The following is a 25,437-nucleotide window of genomic DNA, read 5'->3' on the forward strand; positions in this document are numbered from 1 at the left end:
ATCCACAAGCCCTCGAAAAGCTGGTATGACAAGCACAATAGCAATGCACAATAGGAGTGTGACTAAGTAGGCAAGAGACTGGCCTGGGAACTGGATTTTTATAAGAGACTTTGCTATTGACTATGTGGGCAAGCCACTCTTCCCTGCTGTGCCTTTATTTGAGTATGTGTCAAAGGAGAGCAATAATTCTTGCCAACATGCAAAGCCCTTCTAAAACAGCTAGGAAAAAAGGAATAATATGATAGAAAACCACATATTATTACAATCAATATTTTCTGTTGCAAGCAGCAAATAAACAGCAGCTCAGAAGTTTCAAGCCCTGAGAGAGTAAGAAAAATGCTGTCTTTCCCCTTTCTAGTACCATGGCTTGTTTAATCTTGTCTTGTTGCATGCTATGAGGAACAGCACTCCTGGCTTCTCAGCACACTCAGAATAAATGGCTTTTATGGCTATCAATAGCTTCAGTGCTCCTCAGCATTTAATTACCTGCAAAGGCCATTTATTGCCTCATATATTCCTCTACCATGATCATTATCCTTTAAACAATAAATAAAACATTAAGGTCACTCTTAAAGAGGGAGCAGAGACATCCAGCCACAACAAAGTATAGTATAAAAAGTTTATATGGTCTTTGGGGCTTTTGGATTGATGGCAAAGCCTGCAGTACAGTTGAGAAAGGCTGGGATAGCCTTCCTTCCTTCCTTCCTTCCTTCCTTCCTTCCTTCCTTCCTTCCTTCCTTCCTTCCTTCCTTCCTTCCTTCCTTCCTTCCTTCCTTCCTTCCTTCCTTCCTTCCTTCCTTCCTTCCTTCCTTCCTTCCTTCCTTCCTTCCTTCCTTCCTTCCTTCCTTCCTTCCTTCCTTCCTTCCTTCCTTCCTTCCTTCCTTCCTTCCTTCCTTCCTTCCTGGAATCCTTCCTTCCTGGAATCCTTCCTTCCTTCCTTCCTTCCTTCCTGGAATCCTTCCTTCCTGGAATCCTTCCTTCCTGGAATCCTTCCTTCCTGGAATCCTTCCTTCCTTCCTGGAATCCTTCCTTCCTTCCTTCCTGGAATCCTTCCTTCCTGGAATCCTTCCTTCCTGGAATCCTTCCTTCCTGGAATCCTTCCTGGAATCCTTCCTTCCTGGAATCCTTCCTTCCTTCCTGGAATCCTTCCTTCCTGGAATCCTTCCTTCCTTCCTGGAATCCTTCCTGGAATCCTTCCTGGAATCCTTCCTGGAATCCTTCCTTCCTTCCTGGAATCCTTCCTTCCTGGAATCCTTCCTTCCTGGAATCCTTCCCCACCTGACACAACTGCCCGCAAGGCAAGGCATCCACCAAGGACCCTGGTGCTGAGATCCTGATGTACACTAAGGAGCAAATCCTGGCAGAAAGAAAAATAAGAGATGGATGGAAGAGAGAAAATTCAGCTGTGATGTATTTTGCCTGGACTCTATAGAATTGGTAGAATTGGATAAATTGAACTTTCTGACCTTTAAGTTGTGAGATTATTGTTTGCTAACTCACAAATGAAGACTCTTTTCCTTTAAGTTTATGAAATTGTATCTCTTTGTGGATGCTAAGCAATGGAGCTGTAAGCAGACATCTCTTCAGCAGCCAGCCCCAGGGAAATCCTCCTTCCTGCATTTTGCTGGGCTGTTTTACCTTCACTGACTTGAGGGGCTGCAAGGAAGTTCATCTCTTTTGAAAAGCTACCCCTGTGGGGAGGCACTCTGCTCTCAGCAGTGAGTGAGGAAAAGCCCAAAGGCCTTTTTGTCCTTCAGCCCAAGATATGCTCAGTGCCGTGGCACAGACACCAACAGTGTCTGCATGGCTGCAGCCCAGGATATTGCCTGGGATGCAGCCATGGAGGTTAGAAAAGAGAGCCAAGCTATGAAATAGAATTTAAGGATGCTTTATTTCTCCATATCAAAGGGTATGCATAAGGAAAGTGGATGAAATGATGGGCATAAATGCATGAAGCATGATGGATGAGATCATATCCACCACAGAAAAGAATACCCCTGGGTACATGCATTTAATTCAAGCTTTACAAGCAGTCATGTGGAGGAAGCATGGACACTTTCAGAGCCCTAGTCAGGTAAATTATGTGATTGTTACTCTGTTTTAGCTCCAGGTTTAGCTTTAACTTTGTTTTAACTGGTTGAGACCTTCTCCCTAGAGCTATGATTCCTCTAGGAGATATCTGAAGCTAGTAATCCAGGCTTTTATTTTAAATAGTTTAAATTAAAGTTGAAACAGGAATTTTCACTCCTAAACTTTAAAAATATTGATCCAAATACCTGTGATCCAATATACCAGTATTTCAAGCAGTCAGATGAGCGGGCCACAAGTCAGAACTGGGGGTGGGAAACCTCTGCAAGTGCTGCAAGCATAAATCAATATGACTCACCTGGTTTTCAAAGATACGAGTGTGAAAAAAGGTGAACCTCAAGATCCAGCACTTATTAAGTGAAACAAGAAAGGTTTTGGAAGAAAGGGGAACTTCTGCTTGTGAATGTGGATGAGAGGGCTCTTGCTTCTGGGACTGCCTGGTTTGTGGTGTCTATGGCAAGGCCTGGGCTTGCACCTCCATGGCAGGAACCTGAGAGTGGGGAAAGGGAATCTGGTATTTAGGCTGCTTCAATAGGACAGGTTTCAAACAGGATTCAGAATTTTTTCCACAGGACATTACTGATTTTTGCTTGGATGTTCTTCAGTTTTTCAGCTCAGTTTTTCACATTCCTAATGTTGTCCTCTTTTTTAGCCTTTTATTGTCATCCCTCCCTTATCTGTCTTTATCTACCTTCTGTTTCTTTCTATCCTTTCCCAGTTCATTACAAAACAAATGGAGACCCACACACAGTGGCATTTCCATGGAAATCATCCCCTGGTTTTCTTGAAAAATCTTGGCCGCTTTTTAATCAACAGGGCTCCCAAGTTCCTTAGGATTTATTTGTTTGCAGTAATTATACAGAGTACATCAAAATGCCTTTAGGAAAGTAGTAACATGCAGCATCTGCCTGAAGAACATTAATCTGTTGGCAAAATGAGTGCAAAGCAGGGGATTAAAGCAATTAAGAGAGCACCAGAAGCAAATTGGTGGTGGTGACATGCAGTTTGGTGTTTGTGCTGGCCATGGACAGCAGTGAGCAAGGTCAGGGTGCAAGGAAAGGAGTTGCACCACCAGCAGCTGGGCAAGAGAATTACATCCTCCGACTGAAAATAATCTGCAAAAGGTGGCTTGGGGAAGGGAATCAGGTACTTTTTGGTGAGTTTCTTCATGGAAAAGAAAAGGTGAAGGTACAGAAGCGACTTAAACAAAAAGGTGGCTGTGGCTTGATGGTCTTCATCACAGAAGCTGGATTTCAGGAAAATGCAGTGAGGCTGGGGATGAGTTCCCAGGATGGGGGACCCCATCCCCCCTAGGATGGAGACCCAGGGTAAGCCCAGCTCCCCAGCAGCATGGCATAGTGCAGCACAGTGATGTGGAGGGAAACTGGCTCTCTAGGATCAGGGAAAGAGGAGGGGATAAAAATGCTCAGCAAAGGGGAATTGGCGAGTTCCTAGCTGCTGGGATTGAGATCAGCCAGAGATGTCAGAAGCAGAAGCAAAGAAGGCAGGAAAATAAAGGTTTTGTGAAGGGGAACTAAGACTTCAGGGCTCATATATGTTGTACTTATATGGCAGAAGAAATATCAGAAAGTTCAGCAGAACAGCAGCACTGGGCAGGGACAAATGAAGAAAAGACTTTGTAAAAGATCTTCTACCTGCATACAAACACGTGCACAGGCTCATGCTTTATATGTGCTATTCTACCCAATTTCTGGATGAGAATATTATATTTATTAATGAGCAAACACAGCTTATTTTGCAGTCACTGCATTTTGCTGTAGACACCTCACTTCTTGTATCTCAAATTATTTGTTTTTCAAACAATAAAAAAATTACTGTTAAATATTTTAAGCCAGTACTAAGCAATATGATTAAGGGACATTCATCATGGTGGTAGCAAAACAGAGATGCACTAAGTACTTCATCTGCAGAGAATCCTAGTATATAATACCTTGAAATTTTCAAATAACACAGTCATTTTCAGCTAGTCTATTCTGTATACAGCTTTTTTGTGACTTCTATCAATGCTGATTTATAGGGATACAGAGTGCATTATAAACTACCCTGACAGAAAAACCCCTCCAGCTACTGCTAGAAGCTGGAAAGGGAAAAGATCGATCACAGCCTCTCCCACCTCCCTCTGCCATGGCAGAACCATTGCTGTGCTGAGACACAAAACTATACAGCCCTGATAAATCTTCTTTTCATGATGTACACTTTGGTATAACATAAAGGCAAGGGAGGAGAGAAGAGAGAGGAGGAGCAGGTCTGAAATCAGGTGGAAGAGACCAAAAGAAGACTTTTACTACAGCCTAGATCCCTGTGTCATTGAAATCCCTTTGCCTGCACTCGTGCGTGTGCCTAAACTATTTGCCTGTGCTCCAACATAGGACTAAAACCTCTCTATTGTAACAAAATACATTTACTCAATCCTCCCCAAGCACTTTGAAAATGGAAAAATTTCCTCAATGGGTTATTTATTCACACGAGCACCTTTTATTATTAAATCTAATATATTTGTCAGCAGCTAGCATTTGAATTTACTCTACCTTTTTATTCAGTTTGGACAATAAAACCATGTTGATCTGTTCCCAGCTGGTTTCATTCCCTAGTTCTACTGCATTAAGCACAATGTGGCTGTTGTCTGGGCTGCAAACACTCAAGGGAAATTGTTTAAATAATGAAAAAAAAATTGCTTATGCTGAAGATCTAATCAGGACAACATTGGGGTCTGGAAAATTCTCTAAAAAAATTTAGATTCTTGATGTTAACTGACTGGCAGCTTCTCCTTGGGGGACTCAGCATTTCAGTTACTGCAAAATATTTTTTAGCAGTTAGGACACAGCTAGATGATACATGGTGCAGTAAAGCCTCAGACTAAACCCTGGAGAATTCATTTCAGGTTTTATCTCCACAGTGTGACCATAGTTTCAGTGTTCATAATATCTGCATTCACAAGTGAATGAGGCATATTTACATTTTCCTGTTCTGACTGACTACTAACCCCCCCTTTTTTCTCCCCTGTGGATGCAACTGTGTGTTCCTATAACCCATGCAAATGTTCTCCCATAGACTAAAAACCGCAGGCGTGACAGCCCTGGCCTGCTGCTGGCGGATGCTCTGGGCTGCCTGCTCTCTCCCTGCCTGTCTGCAGCAGCCTCAGGGATGCTGTGGCTCCCTGGGGATGTGTCTCCATGCCACTCCGCCCTGGCAGGCAGCGAGCAGCTCGGCTCTGCTGCCACAAACCAGACATCACTCCTGTAATGTTTTCCTTGTCCAGCCACGGGCTGGTGTGGAAAAGGCCTGGTCCTTGCCCAGCTGTGTAGGGGGCAGATGCCTGCACCAGAGGGTGGTGCTGACACGGTACAGAAACATCTGCTAAGCGGTGACATCATGTTTTCATTGTGCTGCATGTCTGGATGGGCAACGGAGCTAAAAGGAATGGGCCGGTGCTGTAATCCCAGAGTAAATCACAGCAGCCAGAGCTGGAAAGTCTTAATCTATCACAGGAGACTCTTATCTTTAGATAGATGCATGCAGGCTCAAACTGCAGGGAAGATAAGGGCTGTGGTACATTCCTGACTGGACTGAAATGTGTGAGGCTGTTTGGAAGGAACAGAAAAATTTCTTTTAAAATCTTTTAAGAGTTGATGTTTAAAACAGAGGATAGCAGTTCAGGGCCAAGGCATACCTTTCACAATCTTAAATACTGTTTATACCTTTCTGCTCTCTCCCTGTCTGGCTTACACTAGACTGAACTGATGGTTAAACTCATCTGAAGGATTTCCTCCTGCATTTCAGCATTTGCTTTTTGTGTTTCCCCACTTCTATTTTTCCTTTCACGAAGGCTGAGATGCAGGGTTTCTAAGCTGCTGCTTAAACCTGTCCCCTCCCCCCTTCCCCCTCTCCTCCCTCACCCCTCCCACCTCCCTGATAGGGCAAATGCCATCCTTGTGCAGGGAGCAGGAGCCGGGCTCAGGAACTATAAAATACAGGCAAAGATAAAACCATACAAAGAAGGAGCCTCTCGATAGGATTTTGACACTGTGGCTGGCTCCTCTCAAAATGACTGGGAGATGAAAAAAGGCTGTCCCTGCCTATGAGAAAGGAGAGGTCTGAGGAAGCTATGATATCATGCTGCTTAAAATATGGAGTTCACATCTGGTCAACCCATTATAGACAATATATGGTAGCACTTTAAAAGGTACAGGGAAGGGTCAGAGGGCAAAGCCCATCACTAAATGATATGAGGAATAGGAGACGACACAAAAAAGGAATAGTGGGGGCAGAGAAAAGAAAGACAGAAATAAATCTGTATTGACTGTGAGGAAAAGAAGTTAATGGGGAATTTAATTAAAGAAAATACAAATGATTGAGCATTGCAGGTGGAAAAGTAAAAGGTTATGAAATGACATTAAAGTATTGTCCTAGAAGGAAGGGCAGTTCTCCTGGGAAGCTACTGGTGTGCAAAAGGGGACCTCCCTGGCTTGGGGACCAGTGTCCAGCAGGCTCAGAGCAGGGAGTGTGGGTTTCCAGCAGTGCTCCAGGCAGCCTTCACCCAGATGCAGCCACTTGATGGCTGTGCAGGATATGGCCTGTTAGCTGGGAAAGGGGCCTCTGGTCCCACTTCACTGCCCTGACCCTGGGCTCTGCTGTCCAAGCAGCAATCTGGAGATGAACCCAGCAAAAGGCATGGGAGCACCAGGAAAGGGAAATCTGGATCAATGAAAGTGTGAGATGGGTGGAAGGGGAACAGCCTGGGGAGAAAATGGCTATGAAAATCATATGTGGGAGGAGGGAAATTAGGAAAGAGAGATAGGAAAATAACTGGCAAAATGGGAAAAGAGTGATGTGGGTGCAGGAAAGCAGTGTTAGAACAAGGTCAAGATAGTGGTAATTTGGCAGAAGAGAAGTAGGAAGAGGTGACAGGGAAGAACAGAGGGAGAAGCATGGGGGGGTATAAGGGAATGGAGGCTGAGAGAGGTAAAGGGAGAGAAAGATGCAACACGAGCAGTGATGTGGGAGCAGCAGCAGGTGAGGAAAGTCGTGCAAGACATGTTTGGCCTGGGAGCAGAGAAGGCAGAATGGAGTGTCTCTGGAGTGTACAAAGAGATTTTGCCTGTAGGAGAGACTCTAACAAACTAAGTTTGGGCTTTTTTTAAGATGTGGAAGAAAAAGTAAGATATTAGATCTGCTCAGGAAAAGGTCAGCTAGGGATCATCTTTCCTGCGTGTATACTATTCTTCATTTCCTGCTTGACTTGAAATTGATTTTCATTTGCTTTCCTCGTGTAGAATGAGAGTCAATTCTTTTGTCTTTCTGGAGTGTCTCTATTCCCAGAGGCTACCAAAGGCCCAGTGTTTGTGTTCTGCAGTCACACATGCAGCATGCATCCATGTGGCACTCCACAGTGGCAAATGAGTAACTGCTGGGGCAAAGAACTCAATATTTTACAGAAGTGAGAGACAAAACAAGCTTTTTTTTCCATCATAATGGAGAACTGAGGTCCAGAGATGACAGATAATGTGACCAAGGTCACTCCAGAGGTTTGCAGCAGAGGTGGGATGTTAGCTGCAGATTCTCAGGCTCTTTTAACTCTCAGTTCACACATCTTTAGGAATTTGGCTAGGAATCCTACAGACTGCTACTTTTAAGAAGCTCAGCTAAAGAAATGCACATTTATTTAATTGGGAAGACAAGTGTTGCTTTTTTCTCTCTTTTGTTGCACTTTAAGGTGTGCTGGATGTAACAGCCTTGGGCTTTTCAATCCAGCTGCCCGTGGACCATTCATGGAAAGGAAAATTGCCAAAGTGGCTTAAGTATCTCAGGGTGGTGAGCAGTTGTAACAGAGACTGCTGTGCTCAGAGCAAAAGCTCAAAGCAGCTTTCTCATAAATCCTGCTTTAAAGCATTGTGTACTAGTTTGTCACTAATATGTGGGAATGACTACCTACAAAATAAAATATGAAAGTGAGTCAGAATACAGAAGAGCTAAGCTACAGATTTATGAACTGTTGCATTTTCAACCCCAATAGAAATTTATATTTTCTTCTTTTGTCTCAAAAAAGTGGTTTTTTCCTAATTGACCAAGGTGGGATTAGAAGCTGTGATGGCTATACACTTTACAAAGCTTTCTGGGAGCTTACAAAATTCAGATTTTTTTTTTTATGCACATCATCAGTGGAACCTCAAGTCATGCGGCTTCTCTGTGGTGCAAATTAACAGAGAGCTGGAAAAATAGGAACACAAAAGCTTCCACAGAGTTTTTTGGTTTTTGGGCAGTGGGCCACTGGAGATGATTGATCCCTGCTCCCCTTGGTCTCATGAAGACATTAATATAACTTTTCAAATTCCCAGAGCACCTTCCACTGTGGGATGTTTCATACAGTAGTGAATGGAGGCTCTGGCTTGTTCCATGGCAATAGGCATCACCATTCCCATTCTGGAGCCCAAAGCAGAGATGTGGAATAAACTGATCTAGATCAAGAAAAGTTAGGAAGAGATCTGACGGAGATTGGCTCCTTGTTGTAGTCTTGTACACAATTCATGGGTGTCCTTCCACAGGAAGATGATATCTGTACATGTCTTATTTCACACAGGCTGTTGAGACAGTCTGACATCCATCAAAAAATCCCTGGTGTCTGCTCAAAAATTTTGGAGTAATTTACATCCATGGCAATAAAAGCTATATGCTGTTTATTTAGCAGGGCTCTTTTAATGTGCTGTTTGTTGTTTTGATAGTCTATGTCTTCTTCACATTGTAATCATATTAAAAGAGCATTCTTATCCTGGAATGAAGAGGTAATGATTCACAAGAGGCATAATTATTCCATGCAGTGCAGGCAGGATGCAGCAGACAGAGCCATCTTCTTTATGCATAAGAGGCTTTTATTGCAAGTGTTCTACACAGTAATTAAATTCCTTTGAATGAGGAGGCTTGATTGGATTTTCCTTGGTTTATTGGGAGGAGTTTGAAAAGTAAGGTATTTCGCTCAATCACTATATAATTTTGGCATCTGTTGGAGGTTAGGGGGAAAGGTTCAGAGTGTCTGATTCCCATTTCTCTTACGTGCTATGTTATCTGAACTCCCTTGAATTCAGTTGGATTACACCCTATCTGTATTTGTATGAGAATCAAGCTCAGAAATTCCTTGCAGAAAGCAGCAGGACACCTGAATGCATGCTGTAAGAATCCAAATCTTCTAAGGGAAATAAAGCCTTGCTAGAGGAAAGTTACTTGCAGTTGCAAAGGCAAATGCCCAAAAGTGAGGAAATTTCACATTTGCAGTTTTCCTTCAGATTTGATGGTTGCCTTATAGTGAGTCCAGCCTTGGCCCTGAATGGTACAGAACTATAAAAGAAGCAATAAAATAGAACAATGTAACAAAAATCTGTGCTGTGGCCTGACACACAAGCCAAGATGATGGCATGGCACACCTCCTGAGTATTTGAGTTGCTGAGATAAATCATGTTCATTTACCATCAACTACTGTACACATCTGCCAAGTAATGTTGTTTGGGTTTTTTTAAGGAAAAGATTGAAAATGTAAATTAAAAGGAATACTCTGTTATATAGAGCCTCAACATCTATTAGCAATGGAGTTTGTGTCTTATGGCATAAATTACAGCACAAATTCTTCTAGTTACTCAATAAGGCTGCATAACACATCAGGAGGAGAGTGTTGCTCAGGCCAGGAAGCTGATGTGTGACACTGTGGGGGAAATTCACCCTGCTCAGATGTCTCTGGAGGGAGAGTACTCATGATGAGGAAAGTGGCCTTTGCAACAGCTCAGAAAAATATCATGGGGCAATGGAAGGCACTTCTCTAATCTAGGGGCTCCCTGCCTGCCAGGTGTTAACACCCAGTGGGAATCTCTAAAGTGCAGATTGCCAGCAGGGTTCTGTGAAGGCTGGGATCTCACAGAGGTTTCCAAAGGCTCTGCCAGTAGTGATGCTGGGGCTGCGTGACAGGAGGGTTGGTTTTGTAGGGAGAATGGTGAGAAAAAGGAGGAGGAAGACCTGTGGCCATGTTTTGTGAAGACAAAAAAAAAGGCAAATAGGAAAGACATAGATATGAAGAAACTGGAGGAGGAAGTCAGTGACACAGGCATAGAAATGTCAGTGACAAACCTGAGCCTAAATGTGAGGGGAAATGGCAAAAAATACCTGTGTGCTGCAAAACCTGGAGCTAGACCTGCCTCATGCCTGTGTGTTAGACAAGCATAGGGGAGTGCAAGTCTCCAAAATAGGTCTTGAAGTGCAAAATTTGGTTTATTGCCAGGAATCTGAAAAGCAAGGTATTTAGCTCCTATACAGTGTGAAAATTGCAATGGAGAGGACAGGAACCATCAAGCAATGGTTTGCAGTTGTCTGTGATGTTGGCACATTTGAACCTGAGTCAGGTCCAAGTGACTCACACATAACAGAGAACTGTCCATGAAAAACCTTGGGTGTGCTCATCAGTCATCAAGCCTGTATCCTTGTGGGATACTGGGCCTGATGGATGTCTGCAGCTGAGGATGCTTCTGGTTAATTTTGGTAATTGCAGCCAGAATGCTTTGCTTTATTACCTTCACTCCTTCCTACTGGCTGCCAGGCATTTTGAACCTAACAAACTGCCTGTCCTGTTGTCTTCCCCTGTCTCCTTCCTTTCAATCCTCTGGTCCTGGTGTATTTGAGGAGCACCATGAGTCCAATTGGACCTGGGCTAAGTGGCCCAGGATTTTACAGAAAATAATATTGTGAGCTGACACAGATGACTCATTATCAAGCCATGGTTTCCCTCTTTTGACTCTACTGACTTTGAATGGTTGTGTTTCCCTTCACTGCTTATTCATTCTCAGTAAGGACCTCTCCTGGGGACAGCTGTCTGTACAGAAAGCTGATAATGGAGTTACACTTTGTGACAAAAAAAAAAGGGAATTTTGGCTAAAAAATTTTTTTTTTCAAGGGTTGAATTTAAAAAGTTTCTGTTTTGCTGATGTTTGTTTTGTGTCTGGTCTTCCTGAGCAGAGACAGTTATACCTGAGGACTACCTGGCCGATGCTCCAAGCAGGAAGCAGTACAGTGCAGATCCTGCCGACGCTGCCCTGGGCTCCACGGGCTCCATGTACACCGTGCGCCAGAGTCCTGCAGACGGACACCCTGCTGGAGGCTCCTCTTCCTCCTGCAGCCATCGTCCTGCCCACATGGCTTCAGGGGGGCCCTCAGCTACTGGGCTGAGGCATCACACCTCCAGCCCAACCAGGAATGGGCCCTATCTTGAAGGAAACCACCAAAGAAGTGGTAATGTACCACCTTCCATTTAGCAATGTGTGCTGCTATGCTGCTGCTGTGCTGCAGTCTTAACTCATTCCCAAATTCCCAAGAAAATTAGTAAGGTGGTTCTGTGATGGAATCCATCCAGCCCACTCCTGCTTCCATTTAGAAGGGGAAATAATAACCTGTGTAAACACAAAATCAGTCTGTTCCCCATTAAGTAAAAAGGTGGAAGTTTTCTAATGCTGTTGATATGTAAACATATGCATTACGTATAATTGTGTGACAATCGCACCTGTTATTATCAGCATTAAAGACATTAATATATAAGGCATTCCTCCCAAAAACTTATACTGCCTACAGGCAGGTTCCTGTTATTTGTGGGACACCAGCTGTGTACAAGAGGTGATGCAGAGCAAACCCAAATATTAGTGCCTACCTCAAAGCATTTACTCAGAGGTTTTGCTTCCTAGCTCTGTGCCCATCCTGCCCCTTTAATTATGTACCAAGCCAGATTTTGCTTGAAAAAGACTCCTCAACAAAACATATGTTTTTAAAAATCATTCAGCTTATTGCTTAAGGCTCTTTTATTCTTCAGGAAGCAAAGTCACAAGAAGTTTATCTGCAAATTCAAGAAAAACTATGGAAACCACTGCATTTGATGATTCTTCTTCCCTTTCTTTGTATTTTTGTTCAGTTACCATTTGCTGGGGCAGTTGCTCTACTCATCCACTACAGTTCCTAGTGGCCATATTTTTTTTTCCTCTTGAAATTCCCCAAGTTCATCAGAAGGGTTAGCTATTGCTGAACTTCAGTTAACTTTGTTTGCATTTTCCAAATTCTCAGTCAACAGGTCTTTATCAGTAGTGATGCCAACAGTGTCTTCACCCCTTACTAATTATTCAAACTTCATGTATGCATTTTTCATTCTGATGACAGATCTAACAAAGGAGTTGAATGTCTCAGCCATTTTAAAGTCATTAATTTTTTTCCCTTCCTCATTTATTAATGGAATCTACTGCCACTCTAGTACTATGTTTTAAAAATCTTGATATATTTGCAGAAGATTACTGGTTCCCCTAGCCCCTTTGTCTACCATTATCTCATTACACTGTCTTTTTGCCCTTGCATTTCCCTTGGAAGCTTCCATTGACTCTGCATATTCTTGCTTGGAAGCCATTCCAGAGCCTCTTTCTAGTATCCTTTGCTTAATCTTTACTTAATTCTTTCACATTCCTCACCTCTCCAACATCTGTATTATTTCTTTTTCCTGAACTTTCACTATTTAATATTTTAGGACATTATCCTTCCAAAATATGTATTACAAGTATTTCCCCCTGTATTTATTTGTTTATCTAAGTTTGCCATCTTAGATATTCAATACCCACCCAAAACTATCACTGACTTTTCTATTATTTATACACAATTGCTTCCCTGGTTTAGCCCTATGTTAGTCTATTATAGAGACCACTGATAAGTGTTTGGTTCTCATAATTATCTCATTCTTTACTTACAGAGTCAACTTTACTCAAAGCAAAGTGGATAGTACAGAAATACTCTGCAAACAGCTTGTAAAAGTTTGTCACTAGGAACTGGTGGGAACTGGTGTCCTTAGTTACAAAGAAAAGGAAATGAAAAGCCATTTTCTTTTCTTGTTCAGTGCCTCTCAGAGTGGTATAATCAGGTGTTGGGAGAACAAGGGGCTCACTTTGCAGAGGATTCCTTTACCCCTCTCCCACCACTTCCTTAGAGCCTCATTGTCTCTTTGTAGCACAAATGAAGAGCCAGGGCAGGCCAGAGCCAAGGTCTGTCTAGCCACACATCTTGTCTCCAGCAGGAAACAGCAGCGTGCCCCAAGGAAAGGGACAAATGCAGAGATGGTGGTGCATCCCTCTCTGCCTTCAGGAATTTGTGGCTCAAAGACTTCCTCAGCCAGAGATGGTAGATTCATACATAGTAACCCTTCACAGATTTTTTTTTCTGGATCACTTGGTTGCTTACTAAATACTTCGTGAATTTTCAGAATACACAGAACTTCTGTGCCTAAGAATGTGTTGTGTGGAGAAAACCCTTGGTATCAGGGGACAGAAATTATGTTCAAGGGACTGAAGCTTAAAATCAGAGCTTCTTAAGCTTATTCAGCTGCATTGCTTTCCCTTTTTGTTTTAGACTTTGAATGTCACTGTTTCCCAGTCTTGGCCAATGTTTTGTGAAACCTCCACGTAGTGCCAAGCAGGAAGTTAAAATTCAGGAGACACCTCCATCTCTCTTTTCGTGACTTCCCACAAAACCTGCAGTCTTTACAAAATAGAAGTCTGAAATAGGGTTCATGTTTTTTTCCAGAACTAGATCAACAAAAAAGTCATCCAGTGGTCATGCAATAGGCTTTACAGGTTCCTGTATTTCTCTGGCTTAAAACCATTAAAAGCACTTTGAGGAGCAAAGAGGGAGAGATTGGTTTTGAACCAGGCATCCATGACATGAGTGCCTCTGAAGCAGTCACAAGTGACTTGAAACTGCTATTTATACTACCTGGAACAGAACTCATCCCAAAACAGCTTAGTAATTTTTATGTGACAATCATTTGACACTTGTATAGCCTAGGTCCTCTGAGGTCTCTAGGTCATTTGGCCAGCTCAACACTAAAGGCTTCCTAAAACAGAAATGCATGTGGTGACCATCATTAAAATGGTTTTGGATTAATTTATGTTGTAGGGGTTTTCCTAATTCTTAGGCATTTATTAGTCCTGATATCACCCATTATAGATTAGGGTCTACCATGGGTGATAGCGTAGAGGTAGAGTGTAGGGTTTGCCTACATACAAACCCATACAAGGTTTGCTGCCAAGGTCCCTAACAATCTGTGCATGTGTTTTTCTTCTTTCTAGGCATAATTTATATGTTGCTGAATCATAAGTAAGCAAAGATGAGTAAGTGGAGCATGTCAGTCTCTGTTCTTATCCTCTTCAGTTTGTATACTTATGAGGCAGAGACGGGCTCATTAAAAAGAGGAAGAATTTATCTCTGAAACCTCAAACCAATCCTGTTTATTTATGGATAGTTTTGAAAAATAGCTTGCCTTATTTATCATGGTGGGCAAATATCATGGAAAAAGCCATAATCATAAAACATATCTCAGTGCATAGCAGAGCATGTCTTTCAAGTGGAATGGATGAGATTAAACCTCAAAGCTCTCATTAATGCGATCAGAAGCTTGATGCCTAATTCTCCTTGATTATGCTAAAAAATTCTGAAAAAAATATGTAAAAAAAATCTCATTTCAGAAAGCCAGTTGGGGCTGCAAAGAGATAAACATGCTCTTTCCTGTCATCATTTGCCAAACTGAAGCTTTTAAATTGGGGAAGAAATGGTCAAGGACATCATAAACCTTTCCAAGCCTGCTTACATAACAGACAAAGCCTTTATCCCAAGTATGAAGAATTGTGTATTCAACCACAATATAATAACCTTAACCTCGCCCTGTAGCTTGTTATTTTTATGGAGATTTTATTATCCAGTATTAGCAGTTAATTATTATCACCTGAGGGTCTTTGTTAAAGGGGCAGTCCTGCTTATTAGTACACATATTTTCTGAAAACATCTGGGGACATGGTAGTTGAAATTTCTCTTTTTCCAGAATAATGCTGCAAGCAGCTCATTGGGGGCAGAGCCAGCACTGCCCCGAGGCAAAGGAGCTGCTGATGGCATTGTGAGCCTCAGCACTGTATTCAGCAAATACAGCCTGCCTGCTAATTTTTGAGGACATTTCAGTCTGAAAGTTTCAGTGCTTCCAGCGAGCTGCCTTTTTGTTTCACCTACAAAAGAGAGGCAAAGCAAGAAAAGCCCGGATAAATGTTTAATATCCACGTCTCGTGCAGGTGGATGCTGGCTGCTCCTGCGGCGGGCGAGGAGCACCTGCGGTGCTGCACCCCCGCACGGTGCTGCCAGCGGGAGCGGCTGCCACCCCGCTGGGACAGGGACTCTGTCCCCAGCTGCCACCCCGCTGGGACAGGGACTCTGCTGGGACGCCTTGCAAGGCGGAGGACACCAGGCAGGTGGTGCCCGACATGTCCTGCCAGGCCGGCCAGTGCAAACAGATGTGCTGAGCCTGATCTTCTTTGCAGAGCTCTCTGCTGATTGTGGCTTGTCAACACCCTACCCTGCCCTGCCCCAAATATCCTGTAGTTGTGTTCTCCCAGTCCCCTGCTTGTCTGTGCATCTCTTCTTCTCCTGCTTGGTGTGCCCTAGATTTTTAGAAAAGTATCTTAAAGCCTTCCTCCTTTCCTTGTTTGTAGTGGAGGGTGGTTTGTTTTTTAAAATAATTCCCATTCCTCTGCACCTTTGAGGGTCTGCTACTTCTGCTTAGTTTCAGTAGATCTGCTACTCCTTATTATCTGCTCCAGTGCAATCAGAGAGAACCTTTTAAAATTTCATTCCCACCCCCTTCCCCTGAGGCAAAGAAATCATTTAGGCCTGCAGCAATATTAAAGTTCATCTGTCACTCCCTTTCCACTCTTATCTATCAATGACTGTATTCCCTCTGGGCTCTGTTTGTTTGCCAAGAACATATTTAGGGAGTCTGTTATTTGTCTTTCCTTCTTTTACAGGTTTAACTCCATTTTAGCATTTTATTTCCTTGTCATGCTTCTGCAGCCATTTGGCTGTTGGCTCTGTCTCCATTCTCCTTCTCAGGAAGGTCCAGAGGTTAGAGATGAGGGGCAGAGAAAAGTTTGGGGTGAAAACTCAGACTGAGCCAGGCCACCTCTTTCCCTCAGCTTCACTCAGCTTTTGCCATTGACCTGGTAGTTCCAGCTGTTTCTGTGTAGGCAATGGTCTTGACTGGGATGCCTGGAGATGTTCCCTTGCAAAGGAACCTCTTCACTGTCCTTCCCCAATAATGTTTGAGGCAGGAGGGGAAAGTGCTTCCCTCTGATTACCTAAATTTCCATATCTCATTCCATTAATTTGACAAATTTTTGCCACCTGTCAAAAACAGGAAATTGGATTTGACCTAGATTATGATCTCTAAAAATAATTATTGGTCGCAAGCACTCCCATCTCTTTGTAATCTGAGTATTCATTATCATCTTGATTAATTCTGATGACAGGATGGCATAGGATACCCAGGAGACATGAGACTTCCTCATTTATCTAATTCTTAGGTTAAGTGTGAATACCTTCAGATATGAAAAGAATCTATAGCACTTGCCCTGCCGCCATCAAACACTTTTGTGCTTCATATGATCTTTCACCAAAGTGATGCTATTGAAAGAAACCCCAGGCCTTTGTGTAGACATGAAATGATCTATTTTCTTTTGTAAATTGAGAAATTACACTCAGATGGGTAAACTACAAAATTAAAAAGCCAATAAATTAATCTGCAAAATAAATTATAAAATATATGGAAAACCAGATTGTTTCCAGACTCATCAGCTAAAACCTGACATTTTGCTGCAAACTGAGTGTATCTCTGTTTTATTAATAACATTTAAAGGTAGCTCCTTTCACACAAGTAAATTAACACACCTTAATTCATGAAAAAGCAGCAAAGAATCCAAAACTTGATACTAGGTAGGTACATAAAGTATTTTAAGAATTAGTATTGACACATAATGCTTGTTTGTATATTATGATATTATACTATCCCTCAGGCATGGATTTGAAAGGGTTATCTTCATCTGCTAGGGTCTGGAAGAGTTCTAGCCATGCAGTCTCTTTAGAAAGGTCATTTATATATTTGTCTTTCAGAAATCACATTTATGCTATTGATTGCTAGATTGCAAAGGAGTGAATAGATTCCCCCTGTCATTTCAACCTTTTCTTCTCATCCCCCTTCCTTTTATTACAGATGCTTCCAATACCTGTGAAGGCTCCCAGCTGCACTTGGGGCTCTCTGCTCCCCTTTGCCCTTTCCTGGGCAGGTTGCAGGCAGGAATCAGGGGGCTGCAGGCTGCCCTTTCTGTTCCTGGTGTAAATCCCAGGCTAAGTCCTCTGGGCTTTCCTTACATTTATACCAATTAAAGGGAAAAAATATTCTCCTCAGCAGTGGCACATTTCCCCTGACCATGTTGTGGCAGTAGCCGAGAAACTTCTGCAGTCTTTTGTTCACAGCCAAACCTTTCTCTCCTTTCTCTATTTTCTGACTAATTTGCAAAAGCCTGGTCTTTTTCCTGACCTTTGGTTTGAGGTGATGCAGTGCCCAATGCCTCCACACATCAGCTCTCATCCAAACCATTGACTGACCATGAAGGGGAGAAATACCCCTGTGTCTCCAAGACAAATCTCAGTTCTCCCACTTGTCCCTGTCAGAGTTCCTCATTGTTACTGATGATCCAGGGGTTAGCCAAGACTACCCTGTTCATTGTTTTGCACTCTCTGTCTTCATTGTTTCATGCCAAAGGCTCCAGATGGTGTCTGCACCGTTGTGTATTGCATTTATTCTGTGAGCAGAGCCCAGGGTCACCTGAGTCCATACAAACACCGGTCCTTGCTGTCTAATTAAAAGGACCTGCGGCTGTTCCTTGTCCTTTGTATCCAGAACAGCGACTTAGCAAATGAGAGTGCAATTATCATGATATTTACATCTCATCTCATTATGAAAACCATCGACCAGATTTGCACATTCATAGCACTGCTGCTTTCTGGAGTTCATTCTGAGTAACTGCAAATACACCTCGTTACATTATACTGTGAGATGAGCATGGTGGCAAGGGAAAAAGGACAAATATGCACATAAACCCATTATTGGGTGTATATGGGCAGAGTCTCAGCTAATACAAATCACCAGAGCTCTATTGAAGTCAATGGAATGGCAATCTACACAAGTCCCAAACCCACATTTACTCACATGCATTAGGATTGTGTTTGGAGTCATGCATGGAGATTCTCACACGTCTCATCTGTCTTTGTAAGCTCAGTGTTTCTCTGGAGAGCTCATCCTTTCTCTCCTCAGCAGTTGGGATTGCCTCTTGGCTACTTGGGGCATTTCCAGGCTCTAGTTTAGGTGTCTGTGATCTCCCTCTACACACACTCTTCTGTTTGATTTCTGGTATTCTGCAGTGTGTACTTGCTTTCCATTTGCACTTCTCACATTAAAAACCGGGCTTTGACAGAAAGAGATGAGCAGATGTGAGCAAGTAACATTTAATGCATCTGTATGCTGCTGCCTGCTAATGCAAAGTTTGCTTGGTGTGGATATAAACAAATGGAAACAGCTTTCCTATAGCCTAGCATAATATAGTTCTTGTTGTAAAAAGCAGGATAAGAGGGGGTACAAATTATATTCAGGTGGAGATTGAGATTTATAATTCTGCAGAGACTACGAGTAAAAACATAAATGCACTTTCATTTCAATGTGCCTTTATTCACTTGATTTAAAGCTACAGCAAGCTGAAGTCACCTTAAATCATCGAGGGGTCATACCATTAAAAAGTCACATGTGCAATGTTCATCTTCACATGTTTTAGTAACTTCCCAAATTGGCATTCTCTGGGGACCATCAGCTCTGTGAGAGTCTAAGATTAGGAAGATACGGACTGAAACCTTCGGCTAAGCTCCAAAAGAAGTATGAATATCTGAATGCAAATTAAAAACCCTGTTTGCTAAATCCTGATTTTATCCTCTAGCCTTCACATTCAATGGCAAACTCCTTTGTTTAGTGCTGAAGAACTTTTCTCTCCAGGTGTGAGTGTAGTGTCTTCTTGAGCCAAGATCCCTGCAGATCAGACAGCAGGGGCAGCTTGGTTTAAGAGCCTGGCAGCTGGCACATTTTTCCTTCTCCTGCAGGGACCTAAGGGTTTCATGTTTTTTAAACACTATTCACCAGCTGGGATCATGTCTTCCAATAAGCAATCAGATTGGAAACTCCTGCAAGTCCCCTTTTCCCCCTATGCCACCATCTCAGGCCAGTACTTGCACTCAGAGATCCAATGTCCAGGGCTACAGTGAGGCTGCCAAAGCCCTGCACACTCACAATCCCAAACTGAGGAAAGCTCTGGGTGCCATTGTAATGCAGTGTTGTGGGCTTTTTGTACCGTAGCCTCAAGTCCTTCACCTGAACAACAAGATGCAGCTCGGCCATCAAGCAAGAATCCTTTGACCTGGACGGTGGAGGATGTGGTGTGGTTTGTGAAGGATGCAGACCCTCAAGCTTTAGGCCCTCATGTGGAGCTCTTCAGAAAACACGTATGTAGGAGGCTACCCTTACCACCCCTAGGTAATTTAAGTTGCAAGAGACAGCCAGCACGTCACACACAACCCCTCAACTGCCTTGGGCTTCCTCAACCAGGTTGAATGCAGGGCCTGGCCAGGAGTTCAGCACCTCTGGAGAGTTTGGGCAGAAGAATTTCACTTATCCCTTGAGATGGTGGTTAAACACCAGGACGGGCTAGATCATTGTGGGTCCCTTCCAACTGAAACAGTTCTGTTCTATTCTATTCTATTCTATTCTATTCTATTCTATTCTATTCTATTCTATTCTATTCTATTCTATTCTATTCCATTACATTCCATTCCACTCTATTTTGTGCTATATTATGCTACTGCATTCATTTAAACTTCAATGGGGAAACCATAACAGTGTCTTTAGAAAATGCTCACTGTTTATTCCCAGCTACTCCAGCATAAATTGTTTCTATGCCAAGCCTTAGAGAAAGCACTGAGGATCTGGTGCTCATTTTTCATTGTCAGATTGGCACAAAAAAGCCTCATTTCAATGACAATTTTTTTCTCAGGATATATATGATTCTTCTCTGAAGAGCATTTTTTATGTGTCTCTAGATATTTAGCAGGAGAAACCCAAACCAGCCAATATTTTAATCTTTTTCCCCTCAGTATTATGTAACTACATAACTAAATGTAACATACCTGCTGACTCTCTAGAGGATATGATAGTTGCTTTTGTGAGGCTAACCTCCAGTGATGGAAATTTTATTATTCTTAATTAGTAAAGGGGAAACTTCTCTGATCTGGAGTTTCTTTTTCTGCTGCTGTGTATGGACTTGACACCAATGTATCTATTAGCATTTTTTGCTTTCCCCATCTCTCCTTAATCAATTCAGTCTGGCTATGAAAAATGGATTCTACCCTAGAAGTGACTTGTTTGTGTTTGGCTGGGGGTCATAAGTTTTCATGTAAGTGCCTGGACCTAGGTCTAAATGAGAATTGCTCTCCAGTCCTTAGTGCTGACCAGCACCCCAGTGCTGCAGAAACAACAAGAGGGCTTGATCATTCCTTGACCCTATGCCAGCAGAGACAAGTGGAGCTGTGGAGCTGCAGATGAGAGCTGAGATGAGAGCTGAGGGAGGTAAATGCACTTCCAGCTACACTCTGCCTCCAGAGTTTCCAGATACAGGAGAGGAGGTGGCTGAGGAGCAGCTGAAAATGAAGATGACCAGAGGCCCTGGTGTCTGCTCACCCTAGGAAGGTATTGGGGCCATCTGCCATTCTGTAGACAGGTCTGTGGGATGAGAACAACAGCAGGCACAGCAGTGTAGGGCCAAATCTGCAGGTACAGGTTAGGTGCTGGCCTGCCTTTCCTGCCTTCTGCCTTATAAGCTGATAATGAAAGCACGGCCTATATTGGTCCTGTGGAGATTTTTAAAAAATCTGCAACCAGGCAGATAAATAAGCCACCTTCAGATTTGAAGGACCTTGCAATAAAATGAGTTTCTGACAATATCAGAAGGGGCTGTGCATCAAGACAAAATCTTCATGCAAGAGAGTGAGAATTTACACCGTCTGAGGCATACAGGTATATCCCAAAGGGAAAACCCCCAACTTTTAAAGTTTTTATTGTAAATATGGAGAGTGCAAAAGCACTAATTTTGTCGAGTTCCCATTTGTAGCAAAGTGTGCTTTTATGCAGCAGCAGGGCCTGGGAACGCTCCAGGCAGTCATGGGCCAGCTGCACTGGAGAATGCCATGATACTGCAGCTGCTCTGTGACCAAAGAGATCAAGCTAAATTGCCACTAAAGACTGTCCCTGTCATCCTTTGTTGCACACCCAGCACCCATGGGCTCTACTTATCATTGGTTTCCTTGTAAAATATGCCATAGGTGTGAGAACCTGGGTATGATTGCCACACAACTCAATTCAATTACACTTTTGAGTTATATATATCCCTGCAATTTTTCAGCCTTCAAACCTCATCTGGATTAGCACAAAGACCCCAGGGGTGAGTGACAAGTGATTAGTCCATTAACCTCAGCCATATCTTCCTGTATGTTCAATCTTTCCATGGAGCAGGTGCATAATTTACTTAGAAGCACTTACTGTCATTGACAAGGCCCAGCTATCGCCCGAAATAGTTGCTTTGGCAATCAGCTCATGTGAGCTGGGAGAGAGAGGCTGCTGGGACCAGCAGGAAGAAAACAGCTGCAGAATGTATCCTGAACGTGGGCAGTGTGCTTCCCTACTGCTCTACTAGGCCGTTTGGGTGTTGACCTCAGTCCTCAGAGCCGGCTCTTCCAGCCTGAAGCCCACATCCTTCACTGCCCCAAAAGGTGCTGCAGGATGTCCTGGCTCTATCTGCTCTTCCCACCAGGAGCAGAAGCTTTGCTTCTTGCCAAGACACCTGAGGAGCTCTGTCACAGGTAGCTCCTAAGAGTGTCCACCAAAGACTGAGAAATTTCCTGCACATTCCATCAGCTGTTCCCTGCTCTGTCAGCAGGTCTGTGTGCCAAGGACAGCCGAGCTCATCACTGATGGAGCTTTTGGTCTCACGGAAAGGAGCCACTGCCCTGGCCAGGGACCTTGCAGCAGCACTGTGTGAGATCCCATGGAGACTCCATCCGCAGGAAAGACTTGGCAGAAAGATAGGGGGAAAGGAAATGGAGGAGGGGAAAGGTGGTGGCCTTGATAGCACTGAATGTTACCAGTTCCAGACCTCAAAATCTGCTGGGGCTAATGTACATGTGGGAACCACGTTATCAAAGTCTTCTTTCTTAAAATTATTTTTAAAAGGGCTGACACAGTAGTACTGTAAAGAACTCAAGCCAAGAATCTGCACAGGGAAATGGCTAATATGAGCTATTTAATTGGATATGAATGCTCCCTCTGGCATACTATTGTCATGGAGTTTAATCTTGACCCCTACACAGTAATAATAATGGAAATAATAAAATGCTGAACTCAACATTTAGAAGCAGCTGCCTCCACACCTGACCCTTGACAGTGTTTTTACCCTATGGCACCACAGTTAAAGGAGTTCTTATTTTATTTCTTATGCAAATTGTAATTATATGTAACACTTATTCTCACTTTACATTAGCTTCCTTAAAATAATGGCAAGGAGAGCGGGGAGGTGGAGAGAGTTTCTATTATGGATAGAGTGGGGGTTGCAAAATGAGGAGCATTAATTGATTGAGTTAATCAGAAAGTGACCTTAACTGTTCATCAGATAAATCACCTAGTGAATGGAATAATAATGATCAGGGCAAATTAGGATCCATAGCATTGCTTAATAAGTAGGCAATGGATCACAGTGGAAAGATCTGGCCATCAAAACCATAGAACACAGTGTAGACAGCGTTGGTGTGTGTGTATCTGTGTATGTGTTTGCACACACACATAACACTTGTGATGTTTTAGCTCTGACACTTCAAGTATGTAAATGTGCTGGAAGCTGTGGGAATAGGTAGTATTTTTTGGCAGATCCACTGATAGACTCAGGAAAAAACAGACAGGCTTTGGGTCCAAGGAAGAACAGTACAGCTGAAAGCATCCGTGGTCTACAGCCCATAGTAAAGGAGAGTCTGTTTCACTGTGGGTTCAGGCTTCTTTTGCAGTAGTACTTTGTAATTTCAAGAGGTTTTCAAGCCAACAGTTCTGGGATAAACAGCTGAGCTTGGTGGCAATTTACTCCATTTGCATGAGAGTTAAATTAAAATCTAGCAAATTTAATAATAAATGCAATTAAATAAGCAAGTTATTACTGTCTTGAATCTGAGAAAAAACCATATATATATATATGCACATGCACATATACCATAGACTTGCATCACTGGGTATAAGTGTACTGGGGATATGTGAAACCCACAAATAGCTGGGGACAAAGCTGAAACTGAGATCCAGAGGTCTTCTCTTAGCTGTTTAATATGGCTACATCCTTTGCTGTCTCCATCATTCATACCTTTCTCTCAAGGCTGACTGGCTTTTCTCAGAATTGTACTTAGAGCAACACTGATTTTTAAAAAATTCTACTTTTAATTGCAAAATAAATTGAAAACCTAAACTAATCTTATAGTTCCTTGAAGAATAAAAAGTAGTATTTAATTAAACCTTCCTTTATGGCTTTCTCCTATCACATCTCAGATTTCAATTTTTTTGATGAAATTTCAAAATGCATGACATTTCAGGTAGCTCTACCCTAAATGACACGCTGTTTCTAATTCACCTTGTTTAATGTGTCAGGACACAGCACTTAAAGGGGGGTTAACACATCTTGATTCTCTTCCTCTCTTTTGAAACCAGGAAATTGATGGCAATGCTTTGTTACTGCTGAAAAGTGACATGATCATGAAATACCTGGGGCTGAAATTGGGACCAGCACTGAAACTGTGTTACCACATTGATAAGCTCAAGCAAGCCAAGTTCTAATAATTTCTTGAACAACAGAATCTGAGCTAAATCTAGATGGAAGACTAAAGGTAACGTTGCCTTACAGAAATGCATTCATTTGCAGATTGCTTTTCCTTCTTTTTTATCAAAGACTTAGTCTTTTTTAACATTTGTGCGTTGTCACCTTTTTTTAATCCAGTGGGATCTTTTTGGGCTGCTTTGTGTTAATAATTTGCCAAAAAGTATATAATTACAATAATTATTTTGTATCATTAATATTATTATGATTATAGTAAGTCCTATTTTTGTAACCAGAAGTGGGAAATCAAAACCAAACACAGCTACAGCATATGCATAGGACTGCTAGAAGGCAAACCAAGAGTCCCTCACTTGACGCCTCTGAAGAGTAATCGCTGACCTGCATTGCCTGGGCACCAGCTCCACTCTCCGTGCTCTACCCTAAAAAGGGCTGGAAAAGTGCAGCCTTTGGTCACCTGTCGTCTGATGGAAAGTGCCCCGTGTCTTGCACTATCCGGAAAACTTGAATTATTCACTTAAACAACTGAAAAACAAACAAACAAACAAGATCAAGGAAAAGGGGGGGAGAAAAAATAATAAGAAGAAATAATTTTGAAAAAGAGGGAGGGGAAGGCTTTTCCCCCAGCTGAAGAACTTTATCCCGCTAGAGGGAGCAGCCCTAGCAGACTTGTGGCTGAGCTCTGTGCTGCGGTGCTTTGCAGCTTTGACCGTCATGACTCCTATCGAGCCCGTCCGTAAATACCGCCCAGGAATCGCGGGCTCCCAGCAGGATGCTCCCGCCGCCGTTCACAGATAATTCATTCAAGAGGAGCCCGAACGCAGGGAGTGTTTGTGGCAGGATGTTTCCCGTCACGCCGAAGGGGCGTGGGAGGGAGGATGGATGGATGGATGGATGGATGGATGGATGGATGGATGGATGGATGGATGGATGGATGGATGGATGGATGGACGGATGGCTCCCACGGTGTCTGGCGCGCACGGCTGTCAGCTCCGCTCCCTGAGCCGCCTGTCTGCCGCACACTCCGTGCCACTCCAGGCGAAATCTGAATTCCTGCGCTTGGTTTTGTTTGCATCTTTAAAAAATGAGGAAGCCGGGTGGGATTGTTCCTCCTGTGCACTTTGCAAAGGGCCAGGACAAATGCTGTAGGTTGGTTCCTGACTGCACTGTGGCTTTCAGTACACAGACAAATGTGTTGGACTTTCTGTCTCAAGTGAGTTAAAAATTCACTTCTGCCTCTTACACAAATCTAAAAGGTGCTTATTGACACTCCATGTAACTGAGGGGGACAAAACAGGTCTCAGTCTGAGGAATGTGTATGAATCTGTGGAATGAGTATGTCCTTGTTTTCATCCACAAAGGATGACTATGAAGGGACACATCCATGCAGTTCAAACCTGTAGTGCATGACAGGGAGAGGTAGCAAGTGTTTGTAAGTCATGCAGGTGATTTTAGAGCTAGTTAGCTCAACTTTACTGAGAAACAGTGTCCTGAT

At 42.9% G+C, this 25,437-nt stretch overlaps 1 protein-coding gene across 1 annotated transcript in view; it reads left to right on the forward strand.

The window, feature by feature from the left end:
* The window catches only part of SCML4 (Scm polycomb group protein like 4), a 65,422-nt gene extending 41,478 nt beyond the window's left edge, over positions 1 to 23,944 (forward strand). Inside the window, exons 6-8 of the mRNA XM_036380704.1 lie at positions 11,101 to 11,373; positions 19,385 to 19,530; positions 23,819 to 23,944. Of these exons, the coding sequence (XP_036236597.1) occupies positions 11,101 to 11,373; positions 19,385 to 19,530; positions 23,819 to 23,944 (545 nt within the window). The remainder of the gene's footprint in view (positions 1 to 11,100; positions 11,374 to 19,384; positions 19,531 to 23,818) is intronic.
* The last annotated feature ends 1,493 nt before the right edge of the window (positions 23,945 to 25,437 follow it).

The sequence above is a fragment of the Molothrus ater genome, chromosome 3 (assembly GCF_012460135.2).
Source record: "Molothrus ater isolate BHLD 08-10-18 breed brown headed cowbird chromosome 3, BPBGC_Mater_1.1, whole genome shotgun sequence".
Lineage (NCBI taxonomy): Eukaryota > Metazoa > Chordata > Aves > Passeriformes > Icteridae > Molothrus > Molothrus ater.